At 39.5% G+C, this 26,084-nt stretch overlaps 1 protein-coding gene across 5 annotated transcripts; it reads left to right on the forward strand.

Annotated features, from left to right (window-relative positions):
- Positions 1–238: 238 nt before the first annotated feature.
- On the forward strand, positions 239–25,584 carry LOC133122791 (membrane-spanning 4-domains subfamily A member 4D-like). Of its 5 annotated transcripts, none has more exons than XM_061232963.1 (9): positions 239–367; positions 1,854–1,965; positions 4,729–4,892; positions 5,053–5,163; positions 5,996–6,052; positions 7,220–7,378; positions 7,680–7,793; positions 9,029–9,106; positions 25,162–25,584. In XM_061232963.1, exons 1-9 carry the CDS (start codon positions 254–256, stop codon positions 25,237–25,239), a joined length of 987 nt encoding a protein of 328 aa, XP_061088947.1. In that variant the 5' UTR covers positions 239–253; the 3' UTR covers positions 25,240–25,584. The 5 variants fall into 5 exon arrangements, with proteins under 5 accessions (XP_061088947.1, XP_061088938.1, XP_061088964.1 ...); XM_061232954.1 differs by lacking the exon at positions 25,162–25,584 and adding an exon at positions 10,658–11,070; XM_061232980.1 differs by lacking the exons at positions 1,854–1,965; positions 25,162–25,584 and adding an exon at positions 10,658–11,070 and having other exon boundaries at positions 240–367.
- The last annotated feature ends 500 nt before the right edge of the window (positions 25,585–26,084 follow it).

Genomic DNA, 26,084 nt, shown 5'->3' on the forward strand with positions numbered 1-26,084 from the left:
ACGTTCCCGTATTTCCATAATAACTATCAAGGTTTCCAGTAATTCTGGACTCGACTATTTTTACGTAAACTGAGTGGAATGTCTCATTAATAATTTATTTTCGTTGTCTTCTGGGCAGAGCGAGTATATTTCTCTAAGATGCATATTATTTTGACTGAACGGTACAATCTGTCCTCGCCTCTTACAGGAACTCATCTTACATGTATTAACCAACCATGCATCCAATAATAAACAGGAAATTATTACGCGGGCTATGACAGTGATCAACTTTCCTGGAAAAGGAGGGTCTTGCGATCCCCACTCTTATTTACTGCGTAGTTTGAACGGTAAGAAGCTCACTCCATACATTTCTGGGCTCGCTTTAACGGTAAGAAGCTACTAGTTAACATTGACGTTTGATTTGTGGACACTTCGTTTATATTTTTAGAAGTTGGTTTTATTATCACGATGAAGAACTAGTAACGGGGCACAATTTGAATGTTGGATGTTGTTGATTGTATTTTATGGTGTGCGCACTATTCCTGGCAGTTGTTTACTTCACGTTGTTTAGGCTACTTTATAGCTAAATCATTTTCTTATCTGCAACAGTCAGAATTTAAACCTTTTAAAAAATTTTGTAGGCTTAAATGTTGTGATTTTTCGCGGGTTTTAAGCGTTTTGTCTTTAAAAACCACTAGCGTAGTATACAGTAGCCATGTAAAGGGGGCATAACCACCAGAGCATTATATACAGTACATTTACAATTGATATTAATCCGGCCAACAACTGCCAAAGAAATCCGCTCTGAAATAAATTGTTGCCCATTTCTTTGACGTTATAACTACAGCCATACATTGAATTAGCTTGAAAACATGTCAAATGGCCTTCCTTCTTGCTCGCAAAATTAACACAATTAAATGGCATAACTACAGCTCTTAAACTTAAGATAACGTCCCCTTTGAACTCTAAATTTTCCATAAACTGCTTCGTTTCGACTCTTTTCCATCTGAATCAGCCATAGATTCCCCCTGATGGTAAGCGCTGCTAAGATGTAGGCTACGGAAGCTCTGAAAGGCCAGTACATTTTATTTGTTCAGTATAAGTAATAATGACTTAAATAACTCGAGATCTCGAGAAAACAAAGACAGTTATCCCACGGGAAATCGTGTTAACAGATGTTTTCCCGAGATAAGGAGATTATTTTCTCCAGATCGTAAGAAAACAAAACTTGTTTTCGAGATCTCGACATGACATGTTTTCCAGGTATGACGAGATTATTGCTTTTAAAACCATTAGTGATGCAGGAAACCTCATTCTCTGTAGCCTTGTCAGGGGAGCAGGAGCATATTCAGTCACATGTCTCTTATCAAGCCCAGACTTGTCGAGTAGAACTACGGTAGTTTCTAAACAAAAAGTCTCAGACTCAAATACTTGAGAATTCAAGAAGGCGAAATTAGTTTGTGGAGTTCATCTAGGATTACATTTAACTTTGCTGGTTGAGACATCTTCTCTAGTTTTATGTCCCAGGCCTAGTAACCTGGGCATAGCATGTGGTGTGGCCCCAACTCTACTGTTGCCAAGACCATTAAACCGATTTATAATTAAAACAAGCAGCCATTTATTTTCAGGTTTTTTCCCAGTTGAGCAACCCCAACACAAACAAAAATGTACTTCTTGAGCCCTAAAACTTCCCTATAAACATAAAATAAAAGTCAAACAAAAAACAGGCCTCAGGCCTAACTCCTAACACCAACACAGGATAAAACTGTAAACAAAGGAAAAAGGATTCTCAACTTACATTGGGCTGCAACTGCCAACATTACAACACTGCATATTGCGCTTACAAAGTTCAGCTGCAAAAACCCTTTTCACAGAAACACACAGTGTGTGTGGGAACAGAGATAAGGGGAGGAAGTGGCTGTCCGCTGCCACTTAAATATGTGGAAGTAGTCTCCTGGACCAATCAGCAGCCAGCAGTCTTTTCAGGTACTCCAATCACAGGAAACCAGCTGCCGCTCATCTCCACCTCTTAACTCTCTCTCTCACACCCAACAGGCTACAGGAGGAGAGATCACCTTACAAATTTTAACACATTATTTGCAGTCGTAGCACTAGTAATAAAAAAAATAAATGAGTATGAGAATGTTATTATGCAATAAATGCATTAAAAGAATTAACCTCCCAAGAAATGCCTAAATTGTGCCCGGGAGTTTATTTACAGTGGTTTACAATTTTTTTGCATGTTTGTCACACTTAAATGTTTCAGATCATCAAACAAATTTAAATATTAGTCAAAGACAACACAAGTAAACACAGAATGCAGTTTTTAAATGAAGGTTTTTATTATTAAGGGAGAAAAAAAATCCAAACCTACATGGCCCTGTGTGAAAAAGTGATTGCCCCCCCTGTTAAAACATAACTTAACTGTGGTTTATCAAACCTGAGTTCAATTTCTCTAGCCACACCCAGGCCTGATTACTGCCATACCTGTTCTCAATCAAGAAATCACTTAAATAGGACCTGCCTGACAAAGTAGAGTAGACCAAATGATCCTCAAAAGCTAGACATCATGCTGAGAGCTAAAGAAATTCAGGAACGAGAGAGAGAGAGAGAGAGAGAGAGAGAGAGAGAGAGAGAGAGAGAGAGAGAGAGAGAGAGAGAGAGAGAGAGAGAGAGAGAGAGAGAGAGAGAGAGAGAGAGAGAGAGAGAGAGAGAGAGAGAGAGAGAGAGAGAGAGATTAATTGAGATCTATCAGTCTGGAAAAGGTTATAAAGCCATTTCTAAAGCTTTGGGACTCCAGCGAACCACAGTGAGAGCCATTATCCACAAATGGCGAAAACATGGAACAGTGGTGAACCTTCCCAGGAGTGCCCAGCTGACCAAAATTACCCCAGGAGCGCAGCGACGACTCATCCAAGAGGTCACAAAAGACCCCACAACAACATCCAAAGAACTGCAGGCCTCACTTGCCTCAGTTAAGGTCAGTGTCCATGACTCCACGAAAAGAAAGAGACTGGGCCTGCATGGCAGAGTTCCAAGACGAAAACCACTGCTGAGCAAAAGGAACATTAAGGCTCGTCTCAATTTTGCCAGAAAACATCTTGATGATCCCCAAGACTTTTGGGAAAATACTCTGGTCTGATGAGACAAAAGTTGAACTCTTTGGAAGGTGTGTGTCCCATTACATCTGGCGTAAAGTTAACACCGCATTTCAGAAAAAGAACATCATACCAACAGTAAAATATGGTGGTGGTAGTGTGATGGTCTGGGGCTGTTTTGCTGCTTCAGGACCTGGAAGACTTGCTGTGATAAATGGAACCATGAATTCTGCTGTCTACCAAAAAATCCTGAAGGAGAATGTCCGGCCATCTGTTTGTGACCTCAAGCTGAAACGAACTTGGGTTCTGCAGCAGGACAATGATCCAAAACACACCAGCAAGTCCACCTCTGAATGGCTGAAGAAAAACAAAATGAAGACTTTGGCGTGGCCTAGTCAAAGTCCAGACCTGAATCCTATTGAGATGCTGTGGCATGACCTTAAAAAGGCGGTTCATGCTCGAACCCTCCAATGTGGCTGAATTACAACAATTCTGCAAAATGAGTGGGCCAAAATTCCTCCACAGCGCTGTAAGAGACTCATTGCAAGTTATTGCAAATGCTTGATTGCAGTTGTTGCTGCTAAGGGTGGCCCAACCAGTTATTAGGTTTAGGGGGCAGTCACTTTTTCACACAGGGCCATGTAGGTTTGGATTTTTCTCCCTTAATAATAAAAACCTTAATTTAAACTGCATTTTGTGTTTACTTGTGTTCTCTTTAACTAATATTTAAATTTGTTTGATCTGAAACATTTAAGTGTGACAAACATGCAAAAAAAATAAGAAATTGGGAAGGGGGCAAGCACTTTTTCACACCACTGTATTTGTCATTTATTTCTCAAGCAGTGCTATTGGTGGAAAATCAGTGAGCACTTTGGTTTTTTTTTTATTTTATTTTTTTTATTTATTATTATTATTTTTTATTGACTTCTACTGCTGTAGCCTATCCACTTAGAGGTATGATGCGTTGTGTGTTCAGAGATGCTCTTCTGCGTACCACTGTTGTAATGTGTGGTTATTTGCGTTACTGTTACCTTCCTGTCAGCTTTGACCAGTTTGGCTATTCTGGGTTTCTCATTACTGCTGCTCACTGGATTTTTCTTAGAAAACTTTACAGACTAGTTTGCATGAAAATCCCAGGAGATCAGCAGTTTCTGAGATCCTCAAACCACCCTGTATGCCACCAACAATCATTCCACGATCAAAGTCTCTTTGATTTTTTTCACATTCTGATGGTTGATGTGAAGATTAACTGATTTTGATGTGAACATTAACTGATTTTTGGGCAAAAATACATGTTGGCAGTACTTACTGAATTTAATGCTTTCTGAAATGTATTTCAATGACAAAATTGGCAATACAACTTTTTTAAATAACTGCTGATTTGATATTAAATTCCTAAATCTTTGGTATTTTGAATTCAGAAACTAAAAAGGTGCGCAGAGTGAAATATTCAATTCAACCCCACATAAGGACATAGTAAAGATTATTTGTCCTAAAGTACACTTATTTGAAATTGTATAACCACATTTACAGTTGTGTACTGCTGAGAAATGTAATGTACATTTTTTTTTTTAAATTGTAAATATTACTTTGATCATGATCATGTGATGGAAAACTGTAATTCCACTGATTTTTATCCACCTCTCCACAGACACCCCTGCTTGTAATATGGCCAGCTCATCAAACAGTGGGTTTGTGGTGCTCACCCATGTGTACCCTCAGCAAAGTGGAGCTGCTGCTCCAGCTGTCTGCACTACCCAACATGTTACTTCTGTGATGGGAAAGTTTCTGAAAGGAGATCCTAAGGCACTGGGGGTGAGATTTCCCTACTATTTTACCCTTCGCTCCCCCCTGGGGGGGTCCTGCAAGCAGAGATGTTACTGCAGCAACACTACAAAAGAAATACATTTACATAAGCCTTACAATGACCTAAACAAGCTGGTAACATGTTTTTGTTGTTGCTTTTCTTTTACAGACAGTGCAGATAATGATCGGAGTAATGGAGGTATTATTTGGCATCGTACTGGCCATCAATGCTGAGAGCCTTGCTGTTTACTCCGGGATTGTTTTCTGGGGAGCACTTATGGTAAGTTCAATCATTCCAATTGTCCTGTTTAAAAAATATCTTTGCTGACCCAAGTTGGGTTATTAGGTGCAGTAGAGCCTCAGAGAACCAAACACATCAGAAATGAAGGTGGATCGCAGCTCTGAAAGTGACGTTGAAATACACAAATTTTACTAAACTAAGTATAAATGTGGCATTGGCATTGCAGTGGCATTTGCTGTTATATAGAGTGCAATCAAATAACAGACCACTGGCTAAACTTGTAAATCCATATAGTGACATTGGCAAAGCAACAAGGTTTTGCACTCTTGTGGGTGAACACCAATGCTCAACAAAAGTCACTGCTTGCCTTGTCTGCAGCCATCAGTGCGTGATCTTTGCTGGATCCTTTTTTTGTAGGTTACTTTGTAATATCATTTTGATATCTGTTTTTTTTCTCGAATAATAGTGTTACTCATTTGTGTTTTGCAGTCGTCATTTTGTATTAATGTCATACTTCCGATTCCAAACCCGGGTTTGGATTTCTGAGGTTCTACTGTGTAAAGGATATGGGTCCTTTGTCTATTAGATGTTTGTGCTTTAGTCCCAGTTGATTCACTGATCTGGTGAAAATTTGATCTCAGCTTGATGTGGGTGCAATTTTACAGTTTACGCCTGGATTGAATGGCAGTTTAATCCTGAGCTCGTATTGTAATCCCTATGACTGGATTGAATTGCATACTAAAATATCAAATGTCTTGTTGTTAGTAGTATATTTCTTGACTGAAACTTTCTTGTTCCAATGCACTTACTGTGGTGCTGGGTGTATTTATGAACTAAAAATAAATGACTTAATTTCACTTTTTCCCCTCAGTTCATTTCCTCAGGAGCTCTGAGTGTTGCAGCTAGCAACAAACCCAACAATTGCCTGGTGAGTTCTGATCGCTGACTGGATGTTACCATTACGAAATGTACTGATAGATAGTATAACTGCTTTATCTTTCCCAGAGTGGCTTTACTGCAAATACAGTACCTGTCAAAAGTTTGGACACACCTTTTTCTGCCTATTAATGTCTTATTTTCTCTGCTTGTAATTAAACAATTAATATGTTATCAAAGTGCAGATTCTCATCTTTTAACTAACTAAGCCTTTAACTGCTTGTTCAACTGAGGTTTGGCATATGTCTAGCTCTGGTCCTCCTGTTAACAAATGCCAATAACAAAATTCAAAGGCAATCAAAAGCCTATAATCAAGACTAGACACTGAAATAACTGAATGCACCGGGCTAATCAGAAACACCTGTGAAGCCATTTATCCGAAACACTGTGGTGCCCTGAAATGAGGGGTGGGTTTATTACATTACATTACATTACATTAATGGCATTTGGCAATGGCATCTAGAGCTATGTGCAGTTGATTAGACTAAGCAGGAGACAATCCTCCCCTGGAGCTCAAGGGCCCAACGGCTGTGTGGATCTTATTGTGGCTACACCGGGGATCGAACCTTGCGGGTCCCAGTCCTGTACCTTAACCACTATGCTACTTGCCGCCCTGTACTTAGAACATAGCACCTTTGGTGTCAGACCACCCAATTTTTAGGGAAGCAAAAGTTTTGGAACAGAGATTATTTAAGTAAATGAAAATAAATAAATCATATCCTTTGCTTACAACTTATAACTGCATCAAGCCTGCAACCCATTGACATCACCAAACTGTTACTTCTTCTTCTTTTGTGATGCTTTTCCAGGCTTTTACTGCAGCCTCTTCTAGTTGTTGTTTGTTTTGGGGGGGTTTTCCCTTCAATCTCATCTTCAGGAGGTGAATTGCATGCTCAATTATTCTCAAAGGTCTGGTGTTTGTCTTAACCAGTTTAAAACATTACACTTTTTCTCCCTAATGAAGTGTGTTTGGGTCATTGTCTTGCTGCATGATGAAGTTCCTGCCGATTAGTTTGTACGCATTTCTCATTTTTGTAGACTTCTGAATTCAGCCTGCTCCTACCATCAGGCGTTATCATCAACAAAGATTAGTGAACCCTGTATCATTATCATTATATATGCTGTATATGTGCTTTATATAAAATTCTTGCCTTTGCAGGTGAGAGCAGCACTTGTAATGAACATCCTCTGCACCATCGCTGCCGCCATTGCTATAATCCTTCTCTCTCTGGACTATGTTTTTGATATGGGATACTATGGCTGCTATGATTCTGAAAACACATACGGCTCTTGTGAAGAGTATCGAAGATGGTTTAAGGTAACACACTCACATTTTTTCTTTTATCATGATCTGAGTAGGTGTATATGGATATTCTGGATAACCCAATGTATTATGACTATCACTAATGAATAATGTCAAAAACCCTTCTGACTTATAACCAAGCTCCCTAGTGATCACATGGGCTCTGTAAGTGAAACAATGAAAGATTTAGCTACTTTTAGTCATACAGAAAATATTTTAACAAACCTTATTGTGCACAGGTTCAAGTCTGTGCAGTGTAAATGCAGGCGTGTATGATTGACTGCTGCTGATGTGTTCTCTGTTACTCTTTGCACAGAACATGTCAAATGGGACTCGTGGAGTGCTGATGGTGTTCTCGGTCCTGGAGTTCATCATCTCCATCTGTGTGTCAGCATTTGCCTGCAGAGCAGTGTGCCACAGCTCCTCACCGGTGAGAACTACATAGACATCATTCAGGCCTGCGGCATACCGCTATGTGCCCCATTAGATTGTTGGATTATGGGTACAAACAGCCTCCAAAATGCATTCCAGCATTTTCAGGATCACGTACAAAATTCTAGGCTGGTTTGTTATCCTGTGCTATGGCATGGCTAGAAGACACGACCTCAGTGGCTTTTTGGTGATTGTTGGCAGAAGCTTCAGTGATGATGACAGCTCTTAATTGCAGGTGTTTCACAAAGGACTGTGTCTAATGTGATAGCTCATGGCACTATGAAGAAAGATATCACCAATAGAGGACAATGGATTGTGATATGTTCATGCATTAGTTTAAGGTACAAGGCCAAACAGACAAACTACTCAAAATCAACTGACTGCAGATTTCAGTGTGGGTTATGATGAGCAGGCTGTTTCATGAATCGTAGTCATATTCAGGTTGCTGTTCGCAGTGTAGTGGAGTAGTAATGTGCTATGGTCAGGTGAAGCGTCCTTTACTAAGATTATTATAGTTTTTCATTTGTATTTCTTTACCATTCAAAAGTAATTTCCAATTCAGTTGAGTTGGTTCAGTTTTACATTTAAATCTTTGTTAAGAGTTTGTGAAACAGCTGTTTTGTTGAAACAAAAGGTCTTCAGTCATGACAATGTGCACAAGGCAGCATATCAACATCTAGTGGCCATGACCTAGAACAACAGGCAGGACAAAACACATATTTTGTATTGAAAAATAAAACATTTAGAAAATCTATTTTTATTTTTCATTTTTAGGCTTGAAATTGGAGTTTGGCTTTAGATTAATTGTTTTGGTATAAGCGTGTTTACTTTTTGTTTCAGTTTGCAAATATATTTTGGCTAGTTTTTATTTTTTAAAATGTGGTTTATGATAAATGACACACACCTAAATAAGCCTACAGGCCTGAGGGCTTGGTTCTTACTGTGAAGGGATCTAGCAGTAGTGGTTTGGTTGCACTAATCACTATAAATTTTCATCACTATTTAATGGTTCTGAGTGATCACAGTGGTCCCATATTTATTTCCTGCCTGATAAAAGCTCTTCTGGTGGCAGACGGTGGCCCAACATCCGGTAAAGTGACTTCATACTGGTTGCTTTCACCTTTTTAACAACTGCCTGTAGGTTAATTCTGAAGTGTATGACATTGCCGTTGTGAGCTTTAAGTTCTATGCTTAAGTACTATGTCTGATCAAAATCTTCCTTTTTTTTTATAGCAAGTGATATATATGGCACCCGCAAGCGGTCAAGTCACATCAGAAAATCCTCTCATGTCAACACCATGTGCCTATGAGGTAATAATTATGTTATCTTACTGAGATGGGTGCATGGGGGTTGGACCCAAAATGCACGACTCAGAAACAATAGTAAAATAAAGTCCCGTCAGGGCTTTATTTGGGACGAATCCCAGGAGCGTAGTCAAAACAAGCAAAGTCCATACAGATCCAGCCAATAAAATAATAAATAATCAGAAAACACGGTGCCGAGGGAAGAGGCAAACTCGTAGTCGGTAGACGTGCAGGGAGGTCCGGTAGCAGGAGAGCTGTCAGCGGGGCAGAAGTACAGGCGGACGGCAGGCAGAGTCGTAGTCGAGGGCGATGTGGAAGTCGAAACCATAAAAAAAACAGCGAGGCAAAGGTACAAAAACATTAGGCGAGGACGTGGTCAAAAACAAGCGATGGTCAACGAAACAGAAATTAATAAACGGTGGTCGATAAACAGGCTTGGATCTTAACGTGTAATGGTAATAATGCTCAAGAGTTGCTTTGACGGACAAGAGGCAGACAATTTCGCAAAGAACAGAAGTGCGACTGGGCTATAAATGCGGGTGTAGACAGGTGTAGACAATTAGTTAGAGAGCAGCAAGGGAATGGAAAACAGGTGCGATGGATGACAAGTTTAACAAGGTAATTAGTAATCGTTAGTAATAAACCTATCCTGCCCTAGCATTAGTAAATTAGTAAATGACATGCACGAGAAACATAAGGTAACATGAACACATGATTAGTCTGTTAGTATTACCCAATCCTGATCTAGCATTAGTAGTTTTAGTAAATAGACAAATAGAAACAATTAGGGTGTGAGTGACAGAAAGAGAGAGAGAGAAAGCCAGAACGCAAGGTTTGCGGAAAGACATGTAAAAGTGTATGAATAAAACAACAACCAGTTTACGTAACAATAAACATAAATCAAAACATAACACTAAACAAACTAAGACGATAACCACTCCACATAACAAGGTAAAAATAATCGTAACGAAAACATAACTAGACATGACAATACAATTAATCGTAACAAGAAATAAACTAAACAACATGACGAACCTAGACTAACATAATACATGATAAGACTAAACAAAAACAAATGATTAACATAAAACAAGGCAAGACAGACCTGAAACGTGACACTTACTTCCTGAATGTAACAGATAGATCTGAAATACTGTGCTTGGGTGATTGGTTTCTGTTTTTAAAATCATTTTATCATCCTTGGTTTTAGGTTATTCTACTCCTCTTCCTCTTGGTGTTTTTCTCAAGAATTTAACATAATATATAGATATATTGATATGTACATACTGTGCTAATGCTTGAACAATACAATACATTTTGTCAGCATACTGTTTTGAACCCTTCCTATGATAGTGCTTCAGTGTAAAACTATGCTCAGGATTATAGCAGTGTTAAAGGTTGACAGCAGGATGGTTGATTTCAGTTGTGATTCTGCTAGCCTTCTGGTCTCTTGTATGAAATCTCAGGTAAACCATCACTCAAACAGTTGCCCTGCACCAACAATTGTAGCTGGCATGAATTAACCTTTTTCATTACCTCTCTCTTTCCTTTCTCAAGACGGCAGTTTTGGCCCAAGGTGTGATGGACAGTGTGAAAACTGAGCAGCCTCCTAAATATGAAGATGTTCAACCTTGAATAAGATCAGTGTTCATATATATTTCTCTTTTAATCCGACACAATTTAATAGAAATGATTCAATACAAATCTTCAGATTTTCCATATAAATGACAAATCAATGATTTACTTTGTATTCAGCAGCTTTCATAACTTTATACATTTTTTTATCAGCAACATATATTTTACAAAATATCTTGTTATTCATATAATTATATGAAGTAGGGCCTCCTGCTTAATGTTTTTTGGTTGCCTTTGGTCTGTAGCCATTGGATAAAAATCACACAATGCGTACCGAAGTTTAAATGACATGCTGTAACTTGGAATTAAATGTTTCATATAATGAATTTTCAAAATGTGCTTTTTGTTGTCCTATTCTTGCTCAGAAACAGCAGTTCCAATTGTCTATTTGTGAACCCATGCAAATGACCATTCCATTTTTCATGCCCCATGGGCAGCACTGTGGATCACTCCATCCACAGTTACAAACTAAAAAACAGGGTCATGTACATATGTCCTCTAAACATGATGTGTAATGTCGAGGATGGGCGGAGAGCCAGACGTGACTAAAGGTACCCCTATATGCGAACACGAAGGCGTGTTCGCCACAAAATCCCGGAAGAAACAGAAACAGGGATGTACAAATACAAATGAGGAATACTCCCGGAACAGAGGGAGGAACAGAAAAAATACGGATGGTAACTCCGATCAACTCAAGCCCAATACGGCTATGAGAAAATAAAACAACCCTTAAAAGACAGGCCGACTACACAACCAAAATAAGCGCTTAAACTGAGCACTGAAAACCCCGGACCGGGGATAAAATAAAAGAACCAAAAGACTAGGCACGAAAATAAAACCTTGAATCGCAGCACAAGAGAAAACTACAAACCAAAATACATTTCCCGGGGACACCGTCCCTCTACCACAGGCTCACACGAGCACGAAAAATAAAATAAAACGAAAACAAAGAACCTATAGGAAGGTGTTGGCAGTGAACACACACTAACAAACTGAACACCTTCCTTACCTTTTCCTTTTAAGATTGTCAGAAACACTAACCAGCACATTACCTGACTCAACCAGATCTGAGTCTGCCTTGTGCGTACCAGCTTTGTGCCAGAGCGAACAGTGGACACCAAAGCGTCGATTGATTGTCAGCACTGCCTTTAAATACTCTCAGGAGGAACGCTCCCCTGGCACTAATGAGGGCCAGGTGAAAGCAATGAGCCCCCTGCCCCCTGGTGGCCCCAATCGGTCACTACCTCCCACCATGACATGACGTGGAACATGCAAACACTGGTTTGTACCGTGGGACAGTAATAGGAATGGAGAAAAAAGGCTGCATATATTAAACAACATGGATAAAGATCTATAGTTTACGTTCAAACATATGGAAAAACGATATACTTTTATTTCAATACATTTACATTTTACAAACCGGGTTACACGATTCTACCGTAGTTCCAGGAACCTGTATAAAGAACGCCGTGCTCCTAGTTAGTTGCTATAGCACCGTCTCTCTTCCCAGGGGCCTGCCTATTCCTCCGATTTCATCATCATGCTTTCCAACTGAGCCAATCCACTCTATATTTGAATAATAACAAAGATGTACAGTGTAAGATCAGCGGACTGTGTTTGAAATGTGTATTTATGTTTTCAATATGTATCATATTAATATGCATATTAAATCAATTAATGACTACGCTATAACTTCAATGTAGCTACACTTTGGCTTTTAGCAGTGAAAAGCATTTTGCTAAATTATGTTAACCTACAGTATAGCACGGCCACTTCGCCTACTGTCCCTCCAGTCTGAAATTGTATTGATATAGCCTAATCTACTTGGATTGATTTCTGGACTGAAACGAGTTCATTTTAAAATGGGTGTAGCCTGTAGGCTACTGTTTTCTAAGCAACAGTAGTCTACTGAGAGTTTATCTAGACGACCGTTTGTGGCCAAGAGTCACGCTATTGTGGCTGTTTACTGCGCAATTTCTGGGCTCGTCGGAACGGTGAGAACATGCCGTACATCTTATGCATAGTTTTCGGTTATTGCGGGAAAGAACGTTTTAATTGATGCACATCGTAGGCGCCTTCAATTGAACAATCATTCATATTTGATTTATTTTGTGTATTTCCTTTATTTTCCTCTTATTTAGGCTACTATATTTATTCACATCTCACATGTTGCAATTCTGTTAACTACTCTGTCCCTCCACAAAAGTATTTTTATTTTTATTATTATTATTAGATGCAGTGCATGGCAGCTTCACTCAAACGACAATGACTATTTAGCCTGTTTCATTAAACTAGGTCAGGGATGGACAAAGTGAGCTATATCTGTTTCTGGATTTCAGACCAACTTCTGCTCTGCTATAATTTACATAATCTGTAATTTCCAATATCTGATAAATGTTCTTGTCTTGTAGCATTTTATTGTGGTATAATTTACGAGTAAATCGAATATGGCTAATTCGCTGATTGAACTCGTGGCAGCAAAACCCTGCATACACACCAGCCCTTCAGGACTAGAATTGCCCATCCCATCCCTGAAGTGTAGGTCATCAAAGCAGAAATAGTCTTGTTCACGAACACCCAACAAGCTGGATTTGTTATGTTCCTGTGTTCTGTCTGTTAGTTTATCATTGTTTATTATTGTTATTCTTGTTATGTCTGGTGTTCTGTTTATAGTCATTAGTTTGCACTCGTCTTCCCCTGTGATGTCTGAGTCTGAATGTTTACTAGCCCAGTCACTCCCTTGTCTGCGTGCCCCACTATTCGGGTGTTTACGGTATTTCCGGGGTTCAACCTTCCTTCCAATCTTGCATTCCTTACTTCCTGCTTTCTCTCCATTTCATGTTTGTACATAGCACTAATATACTATTCCCAACTAACATAGAATTTGTACAGTACTAATTATACTAACACACTAATATGTTTGTCAAACTAACACACTAACATTCACTAGTTTTGGGTATTTGTAATTTAAATCACTTAACTAACTTACTAACGCATCTCCAGTTTCAATTCTTTTCTGTAACTCCGCCTCCCTATTCTATCACTGATTACTTGCTTATTTTCAGCGAAGTATTCGCACCTGTCTCTCCTTATCTCTGCATCTCCTGATTCTCTGCAAATTTTCTACTCCCTAGTCCGGAGCTGTTCGGATTACGTCTTTGTGAATCCAGTCCACGTTTACGTTTCCCCCTCGTTATTGTCCTATTATCCTTTAATGTGTCTCACCTGATGTTACATTACATTACATTATTGGCATTTGGCAGACACTCTTATCCAGAGCGACGTACAACAAAGTGCATACCCATAACCAGGGATAAGTTCCCTGAAAGACCCTAGAGGGAAGTACAATTTCAACTGCTACCTGTTCAACAAAGATAAGGTCGAGGGCCAATTTTTTTTTTTTTTTAACAAAGAAACAAACAAACAGAGCAAAAGTGACCAAAGTTAACTATCCAAACACTGCTTACCTAGCCAACTAAAAATACCGATACACAAAGCAAGTCACAGAAACAACAATTAAGGTTCACAGGGAGGTAGGGAGGGATGGGGAGAGGTGCTGCTTGAAGAGGTGTGTCTTCAGCTTGCGCTTGAAGGTGGGGAGAGATTCTACAGTTCTGACCTCAACGGGGAGTTCATTCCACCACCGTGGAGCCAGAACAGACAGTAGTCGTGAGCGTGAGGTGGAGGTTCGGAGAGGGGGAGGTGCCAAGCGGCCTGTGGATGTTTATTTGTTAGACCGCCCTCACTCCCATGCCCCGCCTAGTTTGTCTCATTCCCCTGTGTATTTATACCTGTCCTTTTTGGTTGCACGCTGCTAGTTCGTCTTGTCCTGTTTTCTTGTCCTGAGCCCTTGATTCCTTCCCCCAGTTCTTGCCTCCTTGTGCCCTTGCCCTTGCCCTTGCCCTTGTTCCTGAGTCCTTTCCCTTGCCCTTGTTTGTCTGGATTTCCGGTTTTTGACCCCTGCCTGCTTCCCTGGACTCTTCTTTGCTATGTGGATATCTGTACCTCTGCTTTGTTGGACTGACCCCCTGGTTTTTGACCCTGGCCTGTTTTTTGACTCCGCTCTGTCTGCCCCTTTTGAAATTAAACCTGCCATTTTTCTGCACCCCTGTCTGCTTTTGGTTCTTCCGTTTCCCCTGGCGTAACGGGATTATTCATAAGTATGCAATGCTTTTTAAAGTAGCCAACTCCTGTAACTGTAGTAGGCTTTGTGGGGGACAAAAGTTACATTTTGTGGGTTCTAGTGCACTCTGACAATAATTTAATCCAAGCCTGCCCATTTTTATTCACAAAGTTAAAATGTAATTGATTAATTCTGGATGTAATTATCTCTAAATGCTTGCAGCGCAGTGATACATGGATGTTACATTTCTCATTCCTGTTAGCACCTGTATCTTGTAGCTGCTTGGGTGTCACTTTGTTTGCTTCTGAGTGACCAACCACTAAATGTGATTCAGTGCATTCTATCTAATCAGTGCTTTGGATGAGAAATTAATAACTGCTGTTTTTTCATTAATGTACTGATTTGTTTTATTTATTAATCCTGTACTAATAAGGTATATTGAAATATTTCATTCTAATCCTGATTACATATGCACATACTATGATTATTTATACTATGTTAGATTTGTCTTTTTTTTCTTTGAAATGGTGTAACTGCATTTACAGAGCACAATTTGTGATAGTCAAATATAATTATTATGTGTAAATGTGTATTTATGTTATGTGTATTTATGAATTATTTTTTATAAATTATATTATATATATGGTAAAATGTTTGTTAAAATAAAATGTTTTCTGTGACAAAATGGCTGCCAGTCTTTTCACTGTTTTTTATGGGATATTTCCTTTACAGTGCACCTCTCCCCGCAGTGACCCCTGCTTATAATATGGCCAGCTCAGACAGCAGTAGGCTCATGGTCCTCACCCAGGCATACCCTCAGCAAAGTGGTGCTGTTGTGCCGGCTATCTGCACTACTCAACATGTTACATCTGTGATGGGAAAGTTTCTCAAAGGAGATCCGAGGGGGCTGGGGGTGAGATCATTTCTCCTCTTATTTTACCCTTCATTCCCTCTGGGGAGGGTCCTACATTTACATTTACATTTTAGTCATTTGGCAGACGCTTTTAATCCAAAGCGACTTACAAGTGCATAGGTTCTACCATAAGTCAGAGCATCACATCCAGAAACTAGCAAAATACACAGGAAATGCTGTTCTAAACATAGTTGTCATCAGAAGTATTTTTTTTATTTTTTTTGGGGGGGGGGTTAGACAAGGATAGGGATATCAGAAAGGAGGGGCAGGGGAAATCAGGAGTGAGGACTAAGGTAGAGTTTGAAAAGGTGGGTTTTGAGTCTGCGTCGAAATAGGGGGAGGGATTCTGCTGTTCTGACAGTGGTAGGCAGGTCATTCCACCACTGAGGAACCAGAACGGAAAACAGGCGTGAACGTGCAGCTCGACCGCCAGGTGCACGTAAAGAGGGAACCGTAAGGCGACCAGAGCTGGCAGACCGGAGTGGTCTAGCTGGGGAGTAGGGAGTGATCAGGGATTGTATGTAAGGTGGGGCAGTCCCCTTAGCAGCCTGAAATGCCAACACTAGGGCCTTGAAACGGATGCGTGCGGCAATGGGAAGCCAGTGGAGGCCAATGAGAAGCGGGGTGACATGAGCCGACCTGGGCTGATTGGTGATCAGGTGGGCTGCAGCATTCTGGACCAGCTGGAGGGGCTTGATGGCACACGCTGGGAGACCGGCTAGGAGGGAGTTGCAGTAATCCAGGCGGGAAATGACGAGCGCCTGGACTAGGAGCTGGGTGGCTTTCTCAGTCAGGAGATGACGGATACGGCGTATATTATACAGAAAGAACCTGCAGGTTCTGGCAGTGGAGGATACTTGTGGAGCCAGGGTGAGGCAGTTATCAAGAGTCCTACAAGTAGAGACATTGCTACAGCAACTCTCAGACTGTCACTGTGGAAAAGCTCTGAATAACATTTACATAAGCGTACTGTACAATGCAGTGAAATTCAGTGCCTTTCTAAACTCAGACACAAGCTGGTAACATTTCTTTATTGTCTTTTACAGATAGTACAAATAATGGTTGGGGTGATGAACATAGTACTGGACAGCGTCATGGCCGTATATCCTGACAGCATCGGTGTTTTCTCTGGGATTGCTTTCTGGGGAGGTTCTTTGGTACATTCAGTCATTACCAGCTGCCCTGCGTAAATGCTGACCTAAATTGGGTATACCTTCTTCTGTAGCAATGGGTGTATTTAAGGAGAAAAAGAGTTCCCAAGTCAAATGAGTTAATATACTTTTGTGATATTCCCTCAGTACATTATCTCAGGAGCTCTGAGTGTTGCCGCGAGTGACAAACTCAACAGATGCCTGGTGAGTTCTGATCACTGACTGGTGCTGACTTTTCAGGAATTTACTGACAGATTTCACTAGAAGGGCTTTATGTTTCCCAGAGTGGCTTGACTGTTAATATTTATTTTGGAAAGTGGTCATGTAACATGCAGTGATGTTACCTTCACTATAAGTCTGACCTCAAATCAATACAAAAAGCGCAGTTACATCTTTGCTGAAAAAATTATTCAAAACTTCCAACTGTGACATCATGGGTGTGTGTCATTTCAGACCAAAAACATGAAATCAGATTTGAATTTATATGAACAGAAAATATTTCTATTCAAGGAAATATTTCTTTTGCAAAGCAGTAGCATTGGGCCTCATGCAAGAACCACTAGTACGAACAGATTTGTTCTTAAGTCGGTCGTATGAGTGATCTAAAAGTTGGTGCATCCACAAGTTTCTCGAATTAAGAATTATTTCCATGGTAGGAACACAATTTTTGAGTGGTCCCGACCTCTCATACGAATGATGTAAACAATGCATTACATTAATTTTCTATGGAGAAGCTTGCAATGCATGTCAGCATTATTGCAGTACAGTCTGTCCTCGCCTCTTACAGGAACTCATCTTACATGTATTAACCAACCATGCATCCAATAATAAACAGGAAATTATTACGCGGGCTATGACAGTGATCAACTTTCCTGGAAAAGGAGGGTCTTGCGATCCCCACTCTTATTTACTGCGTAGTTTAAACGGTAAGAAGCTCACTCCATATTTTTCTGGGCTCGCTTTAACGGTAAGAAGCTACTAGTTAAAGATCGTTTTCAAATTGACGTTTGATTTGTGGACACTATTTGTTTCTATTTTTAGAAGTTGGTTTTATTATCACGATGAAGAAGTAGTTACGGGGCACAATTTGAATGTTGAATGTTGTTGATTGTATTTTATGTTGTGCGCACTATTCCTGGCAGTTCTTTACTTCATGTTGTCTAGGCACAAGATATACGCAAAATACGGGTTTTAAGCGTTTTGTCTTTAAAAACCATTGGCGTAGGCTACAGTAACCATGTAAAGGGGGCATAACCACCAGAGCATAATATACAGTACGTTTACAATTTATATTAATCCGGCCAATAACTGTCAAAGAAATCCGCTCTGAAATAAATTGTAGCCAATTTCTTTGACGTTATAACTACAGCCATACTTTGAATTAGCAAAATTAACACAATTAAATGGCATAACTAAAACTCTTGAACTTAAGATAACGTCCCCTTTGAACTCTAAATTTTTCATAAACTGCTTCGTTTCGACTCTTTTCCATCTGAATCAGACATAGATTCCCCCTGGTGGTAAGTGCTGCTAAGATGTAGGCTACGGAAGCTCTGTACATTTTATTTGTTCAGTATAAGTAATAATGACTTAAATAACTCTAGATCTCGAGAAAATAAAGACAGTTATCCCACGGGAAATCGTGTTATAACAGATGTTGTTTTCCCGAGATAAGGAGATTATTTTCTCCAGATCGTAAGAAAACAAAACTTGTTTTCGAGATCACGACAGAAACCTGAGATCTCGACATGACTCCTTGTTTTCCAGGTATGACGAGATTATTGCTTTTAAAACCATTAAAGTGATGCAGGACACATCATTCTCTGTAGCCTTGTCTGAGGAGCAGGAGCATATTCAGTCACATTTCTCTTTTATCAAGCCCAGACATTTAACTTTGCTGGTTGAGACTATCTTCTCTAGTAATAAAAAAATAAATGAGTATGAGAATGTTATTACGCAATAAATGCATTTGCAAAAAGCATTAACCCCCCAAGAAATGCCGAATTGACATTAGACTAAATTGTGCCCGGGAGTTTATTTATTTGTAATTTATTTCTCAAGCAGTGCTATTGGTGGAAAATCAGTGAGCACTTTATGAGGTATTTTTAAAGACTTCTACTGCTGTAGCCTATCCACTTAGAGGTATGATGCGTTGTGTTCAGAGATGCTCTTCTGCATACCACTGTTGTAATGTGTGGTTATTTGCGTTACTGTTACCTTCCTGTCAGCTTTGACCAGTTTGGCCATTCTGGGATTCTCATTACTGCTGCTCACTGGATTTTTCTTGGAAAACTTTACAGACTAGTCTGCTTGAAAATCAGCAGTTATTGAGATCCTCAAACCACCCTGTATGCCACCAACAATCATTCCACGATCAAAGATTTTTTTCACATGCTGATGGTTGATGTGAAGATTAACTGATTTTGATGTGAACATTAACTGATTTTAGGGCAAAAATATATGTTGGCAGTACTTACTGAATTGAATGCTTTTTGAAATGTATTTCAATGACAAAATTGGCAGTACAACTTTTTAAAATGAATAACTGCTGATATTTGATATTAATATCCTAAATCTTTGGTATTTTGAATTCAGAAACTAAAAAGGTGCGCAGAGTGAAATATTCAATTCAACCCCACATATGGACAGAGTAAAGATTATTTGTCCTAAAGTACACTTATTTGAAATTGTATAACCACATTTACAGTTGTGTACTGTTGAGAAATGTAATGTACATTTTTATAATAAAATGTAAATATTACTTTGATCATGATCATGTGATGGAAAACTGTAATTCCACTGATTTTATCCACCTCTTCACAGACACCCCTGCTTGTAATATGGCCAGCTCATCAAACAGTGGGTTTGTGGTGCTCACCCACGTGTACCCTCAGCAAAGTGGAGCTGCTGCACCGGCTGTCTGCACTACCCAAAATGTTACGTCTGTGATGGGAAAGTTTCTGAAACGGGATCCGAAGGCACTTGGGGTGAGATTTCCCTACTATTTCACCCTTCACTCCCCTGGGGGGGTCCTGCTAGCAGATGTTACTGCAGCAACACCCAGACTGTTCGTAAAGAAAGAAAGTTTGGAAAGAAATACATTTACATAAGCCTTACAATTACCTAAACAAACTGGTAACATGTTTTTGTTGCTTTTCTTTTACAGACAGTGCAGATAATGATCGGGGTAATTGAGATATTATTTGGCATCGTACTGGCCATCAATGCTGACAGCCTTGCTGTTTACTCCGGGAATGTTTTCTGGGGAGCACTTATGGTAAGTTAAATCATTCCTTGTCCTGTTTAAAAAATATCTTTGCTGACCCAAGTTGGGTTATTAGGTGCAGTAGAGCCTCAGAGAACCAAACACATCAGGAATGAAGGTAGATGGCAGCTCTGAAAGTGGCGTTGAAATACACCAATTTTATTAAACTAAGTATGAATGTGGCATTGGCATTGCAGTGGCATTTGCTGTTATATAGAGTGCCGTCAAATAACCGACCACTGGCTAAACTTGTAAATCCATATAGTGACATTGGCAAAGCAACAAGGTTTTGCACTCTTGTGGGTGAACACCAATGCTCAACATAAGTCACCGCTTGCCTTGTCTGCAGCCATCAGTGCGACATGATCTTTGCTGGATCCTTTTTTGGTCAAAAGGGTTTTTTGTTCTTTCCTTGTAGGCTACTCTTTAAAAACAGCCAATAAGCTCTCTCCCTTGTCTAATTTTAATATCATTTTGATATCCGTTTTTTTCTCGAATAATAGTGTTACTCATTTGTGTTTTGCAGTCGTCATTTTGTGTTAATGTCATACTTCCGATTCCATACCCTGTTTGGTTAACCAGACTGAGGTTTGGATTTCAGAGGTTCTACTGTGTAAAGGATATGGGTCCTTTGTCTATTAGATGTTTGTGCTTTAGTCCCAGTTGTGTCACTGATCTGGTGAAAATTTGATCTCAGCTTGATGTAGGTGCAATTTTACAGTTTACGCCTGGATTGAATGGCAGTTTAATCCTGAGCTCGTATTGTAATCCCTATGACTGGATTGAATTGCATACTAAAATATCAAATGTCTTGTTGTTAGTAGTATATTTCTCGACTGAAACCTTCTTGTTCCAATGCACTTACTGGGGTGTTGGGTGTATTTATGAACTAAAAATAAATGACATAATTTCACTTTTTCCCCTCAGTTCATTTCCTCAGGAGCTCTGAGTGTTGCAGCTAGCAACAAACCTAACAATTGCCTGGTGAGTTCTGATCGCTGACTGGACGTTACCATTAAGAAATGTACTGATAGATAGTAGAACTGCTTTATCTTTCCCAGAGTGGCTTTACTGCAAATACAGTACCTGTCAAAAGTTTGGACACACCTTTTTCTGCCTATTAATGTCTTATTTTCTCTGCTTGTAATTAAACAATTAATATGTTATCAAAGTGCAGATTCTCATCTTTTAACTAACTAAGCCTTTAACTGCTTGTTCAACTGAGGTTTGGCATATGTCTAGCTCTGGTCCTCCTGTTAACAAATGCCAATAACAAAATTCAAAGGCAATCAAAAGCCTATAATCAAGACTAGATACTGAAATAACTGAATGCACCAGGCTAATCAGAAACACCAGTGAAGCCATTTATCCGAAACACTTGTGTGCCCTGAAATGAGGGGTGGGTTTATTACGTTACATTACATTACATTAATGGCATTTGGCAATGGCATCCAGAGCTACGTACAGCTGATTAGACTAAGCAGGAGACAATCCTCCCCTGGAGCTCAAGGGCCCAACGGCTGTGTGGATCTTATTGTGGCTACACCGGGGATCGAACCTTGCGGGTCCCAGTCCTGTGCCTTAACCACTATGCTACTTGCCGCCCTGTACTTAGAACATAGCACCTTTGGTGTCAGACCACCCAATTTTTAGGGAAGCAAAGGTTTTGGAACAGAGATTATTTAAGTAAATGAAAATAAATAAAACATATTTTTTTCCCTTCAATCTCCTCTTCAGGAGGTGAATTGCATGCTCAATTCTTCTCAAAGGTCTGGTGACTGTCTTAACATTACACTTTTTCTCCCTAATGAAGTGTGTTTGGGTCATTGTCTTGCTGCATGATGAAGTTCCTGCCAATTAGATTGTACGAATTTCTCATTTTTGTAGACTTCTGAATTCAGCCTGCTACTACCATCATGAGTTACATCATCAACAAAGATTAGTGAACCCACTCCAGAAGCAGCCATGCAAGTCAAAGCCATGACACTTCCTCCACCGTGCTTCACAGATGAGCTCGGTAGAGCTTAGTCTTGGTGTCATTGGTCCATAAAACTTTGTTCCAGAACCTTTGTGGCTCATCTCTCTACTTCTTTGCAAATTGTTATATCGCCGTCTGATTCTTACTACTGATGAGTGGTTTGCATCTTGTGGTATAGTCTCTATATTGCTGCTCTCTAAATCTTCTTCTAACGGTTGATTGAGATACTTTCACCCCTGCCCTGTAGAGATTGTTTGTGATGTCACTGACTGATGTTTTGGGGTTTTTCTTCACAGCTCTCACAATGTTTCTGTCATTAACTGCTGTTGTTTTCCTTGGTCAACTGGTTCAATGTCTGTTGCTCAGTACTCCAAGTTGTTGAACAAGTTATCCCCTTTGTTTTTGCTATGGCTCTTTTTGTGCAAAATGGCTTGCTTTGCTCCCAAAGACACCTCTTTGACATTCATGTTGGTTTCACACAAATGCAGTCTATATGAATATTATATATACCATGATGTATACTGTATCATTATCATTATATATGCTGTATATGTGCTTTATATAAAATTCTTGCCTTTGCAGGTGAGAGCAGCACTTGTAATGAACATCCTCAGCACCATCGCTGCCGCCATTGCTATAATCCTTCTCTCTCTGGACTATGCTCTTGAAATTAGATACAGCTGCTATAATTCTGAAAACACATACGGCTCTTGTGAACGGTATCGAAGATGGTTTAAGGTAACACACTCACATTTTTTCTTTTATCATGATCTGAGTAGGTGTATATGGACATTCTGGATAACCCAATGTATTATCACTATCACTAGTGAATAATGTCAAAAACCCTTCTGACTTATAACCAAGCTCCCTAGTGATCACATGGGCTCTGTAAGTGAAACATTGAAAGATTTAGCTACTTATAGTCATACAGAAAATATTATTATATTATAATATTATTAAAAACCTTATTGTGCACAGGTTCAAGTCTGTGCAGTGTAAATTCAGGCGTGTATGATTGACTGCTGCTGATGTGTTCTCTGTTACTCTTTGCACAGAACATGTCAAATGGGACTCGTGGAGTGCTGATCGTGTTCTCGGTCCTGGAGTTCATCATCTCCATCTGTTTGTCAGCATTTGCCTGCAGAGCAGTGTGCCACAGCTCCTCACCGGTGAGAACTACATAGACATCATTCAGTCCTGCAGCATACCGCTATGTGCCCCATTAGATTGTTGGATGATGGGTACAAACAGCCTCCAAAATGCATTCCAGCATTTTCAGGATCACATACAAAATTCTAGGCTGGTTTGTTTGCCTGTGTTATGGCATGGCTAGAAGACACAACCTCAGTGGCTTTTTGGTGATTGTTGCAGTATGTTGGGCAGAAGCTTCAGTGATGATGACAACTCTTAATTGCTGGTGTTTCACAAGGGACTGTGTCTAATGTGATAGCTCATGGCACTATGAAGAAAGATATCATCAATAGAGGACAATGGTTGGAGGTGCATACTCCTGGATTGTGATATGTTCATGCATTAGTTTAAGGTACAAGGCCAAACAGACAAACTACTCAAAATCAGCTGACTGCAGATTTCAGTGTGGGTTATGACGAGCAGGCTGTTTCATGAAGAGTAGTCATATTCAGGTTGCTATTCGCAGTGCAGTGGAGTAGTAGAGTAATGTGCTATGGTCAGGTGAAGCGTCCTTTACATTTAAATCTTTGTTAAGAGTTTGTGAAACAGCTGTTTTGTTGAAACAAAAGGTCTTCAGTCATGACAATGTGCACAAGGCAGCATATCAACATCTAGTGGCCATGACCTAGAACAACAGGCAGGACAAAACACATATTTTGTATTGAAAAATAAAACGTTTAGAAAATCTATTTTTATTTTTAGGCTAAAAATTGTAGTTGGCTTAAGAGTAATTGTTTTGGTATAAGCGTGTTTATTTTTTGTTTCAGTTTGCAAATATATTTTGACTAGTTTTTAATTTTTTAAATGTGTTTTATGATAAATGGCACACGCCTAAAGAAGCCTACAGGCCTGAGGGCTTGGTTCTTACTGTGAAGGGATCTAGCAGTAGTGGTTTGGTTGCACTAATCACTATAACTTTTCATCACTATTTAATGGTCCTGAGTGATCACAGTGGTCCCATATTTATTTCCTGCCTGATAAAAGCTCTTCTGGGGGCAGATGGTGGCCCAACATCCGGTGAAGTGACTTCATACTGGTGCTTTCACCTTTTTGACAACTGCCTGTAGGTTAATTCTGAAGTGTATGACATTGCCGTTGTGAGCTTTAAGTTCTATGCTTAAGTACTATGTCTGATCAAAATCTTCCTTTTTTTATAGCAAGTGATATATATGGCACCCGCAAGCGGTCAAGTCACATCAGAAACTCCTCTCATGTCAACACCATGTGCCTATGAGGTAATAATTATGTTATCTTACTTCCTGAATGTAACAGATAGATCTGAAATACTGTGCTTGGGTGATTGGTTTCTCAGTTTTTAAAATCATTTCATCATCCTTGGTTTTAGGTTATTCTACTCCTCTTCCTCTTGGTGTTTTTCTCAAGAATTTCACATAATATATAGATATATTGATATGTACATACTGTGCTAATGCTTGAACAATACAATACATTTTGTCAGCATACTGTTTTGAACCCTTCCTATGATAATGCTTCAGTGTAAAACTATGCTCAGGATTATAGCAGTGTTAAAGGTTGACAGCAGGATGGTTGATTTCAGTTGTGATTCTGCTAGCCTTCTGGTCTCTTGTATGAAATCTCAGGTAAACCATCACAGTACACAAAATATATATAGACCCAAGACAGTCATTTTAGATTTTAGCCCAGAAGTATTGCACAGACTTACTAAATACACACTGAATGTTCAGTATAACAGTTATACTCAAACTCAAACAGTTGCCCTGCACCAACAATTGTAGCTGGCATGAATGAACCTTTTTCATGACATCTCTCTCTCCTTTCTGAAGACGGCAGTTTTGGGCCAAGGTGTGATGGACAGCGTGAAAACTGAGCAGCCTCCTAAATATGAAGAAGTTCAACCTTGAATGAGATCAGTGTTCATATTGTTCATATATATTTCTCTTTTAATCCGACACAATTTAATACAAATGATTCAATACAAATCTTCAGATTTTCCATATAAATGACAGAAATCAATGATTTACTTTGTATTTAGCAGCTTTCATAAAATTATACATTTTTTATCAGCAACATATATTTTACAAAATATCTTGTTATTCATATAATTATATAAAGTAGGGCCTCCTGCTAAATGTTTTTTGGATTCCTTTGGTCTGTAGCCATTGGATAAAAATCACACAATGTGTACCGAAGTTTAAATTACATGCTGTAACTTGGAATTAAATGTTTCATATAATGAATTTTCAAAATGTGCTTTTTGTTGTCCTATTCTTGCTCAGAAACAGCAGTTCCAATTGTCTATTTGTGAACCCATGCAAATGACCATTCCATTTTTCGTGCCCCATGGGCAGCACTGTAAATCGGACTATGTGTCCTCTAGACATGATGTGGAACATGCAAACACTGGTATGTACAGTGGGACAGTAATAGGAATGGAGAAAAAAGGCTGCATATATTATTATAGATCTATATTTTACGTTCAAACATGGAAAAACGATATACTTTTATTTCAATACATTTACAATTCACAAACCGGGTTACTGAGATGGGTGCGTGGGGGGGTTGGACCCAAAATGCACGACTCAGAAACAGGGGTGTAATAATGTCCCGTCAGGGCTTTATTCGGGGAATATCCAGAGAGCGCAGTCAAAAAACAAGCAATGTTCGGACACGTAAAATCCAGCCAAACCAAAGTGCAGTACCGAGGGAGAAGGGAGTCTTGTAATCGGTACACCATGCAAAAGGTCCG

This window comes from Conger conger, chromosome 1 (genome assembly GCF_963514075.1).
Source record: "Conger conger chromosome 1, fConCon1.1, whole genome shotgun sequence".
Taxonomy (NCBI): Eukaryota; Metazoa; Chordata; class Actinopteri; order Anguilliformes; family Congridae; genus Conger; species Conger conger.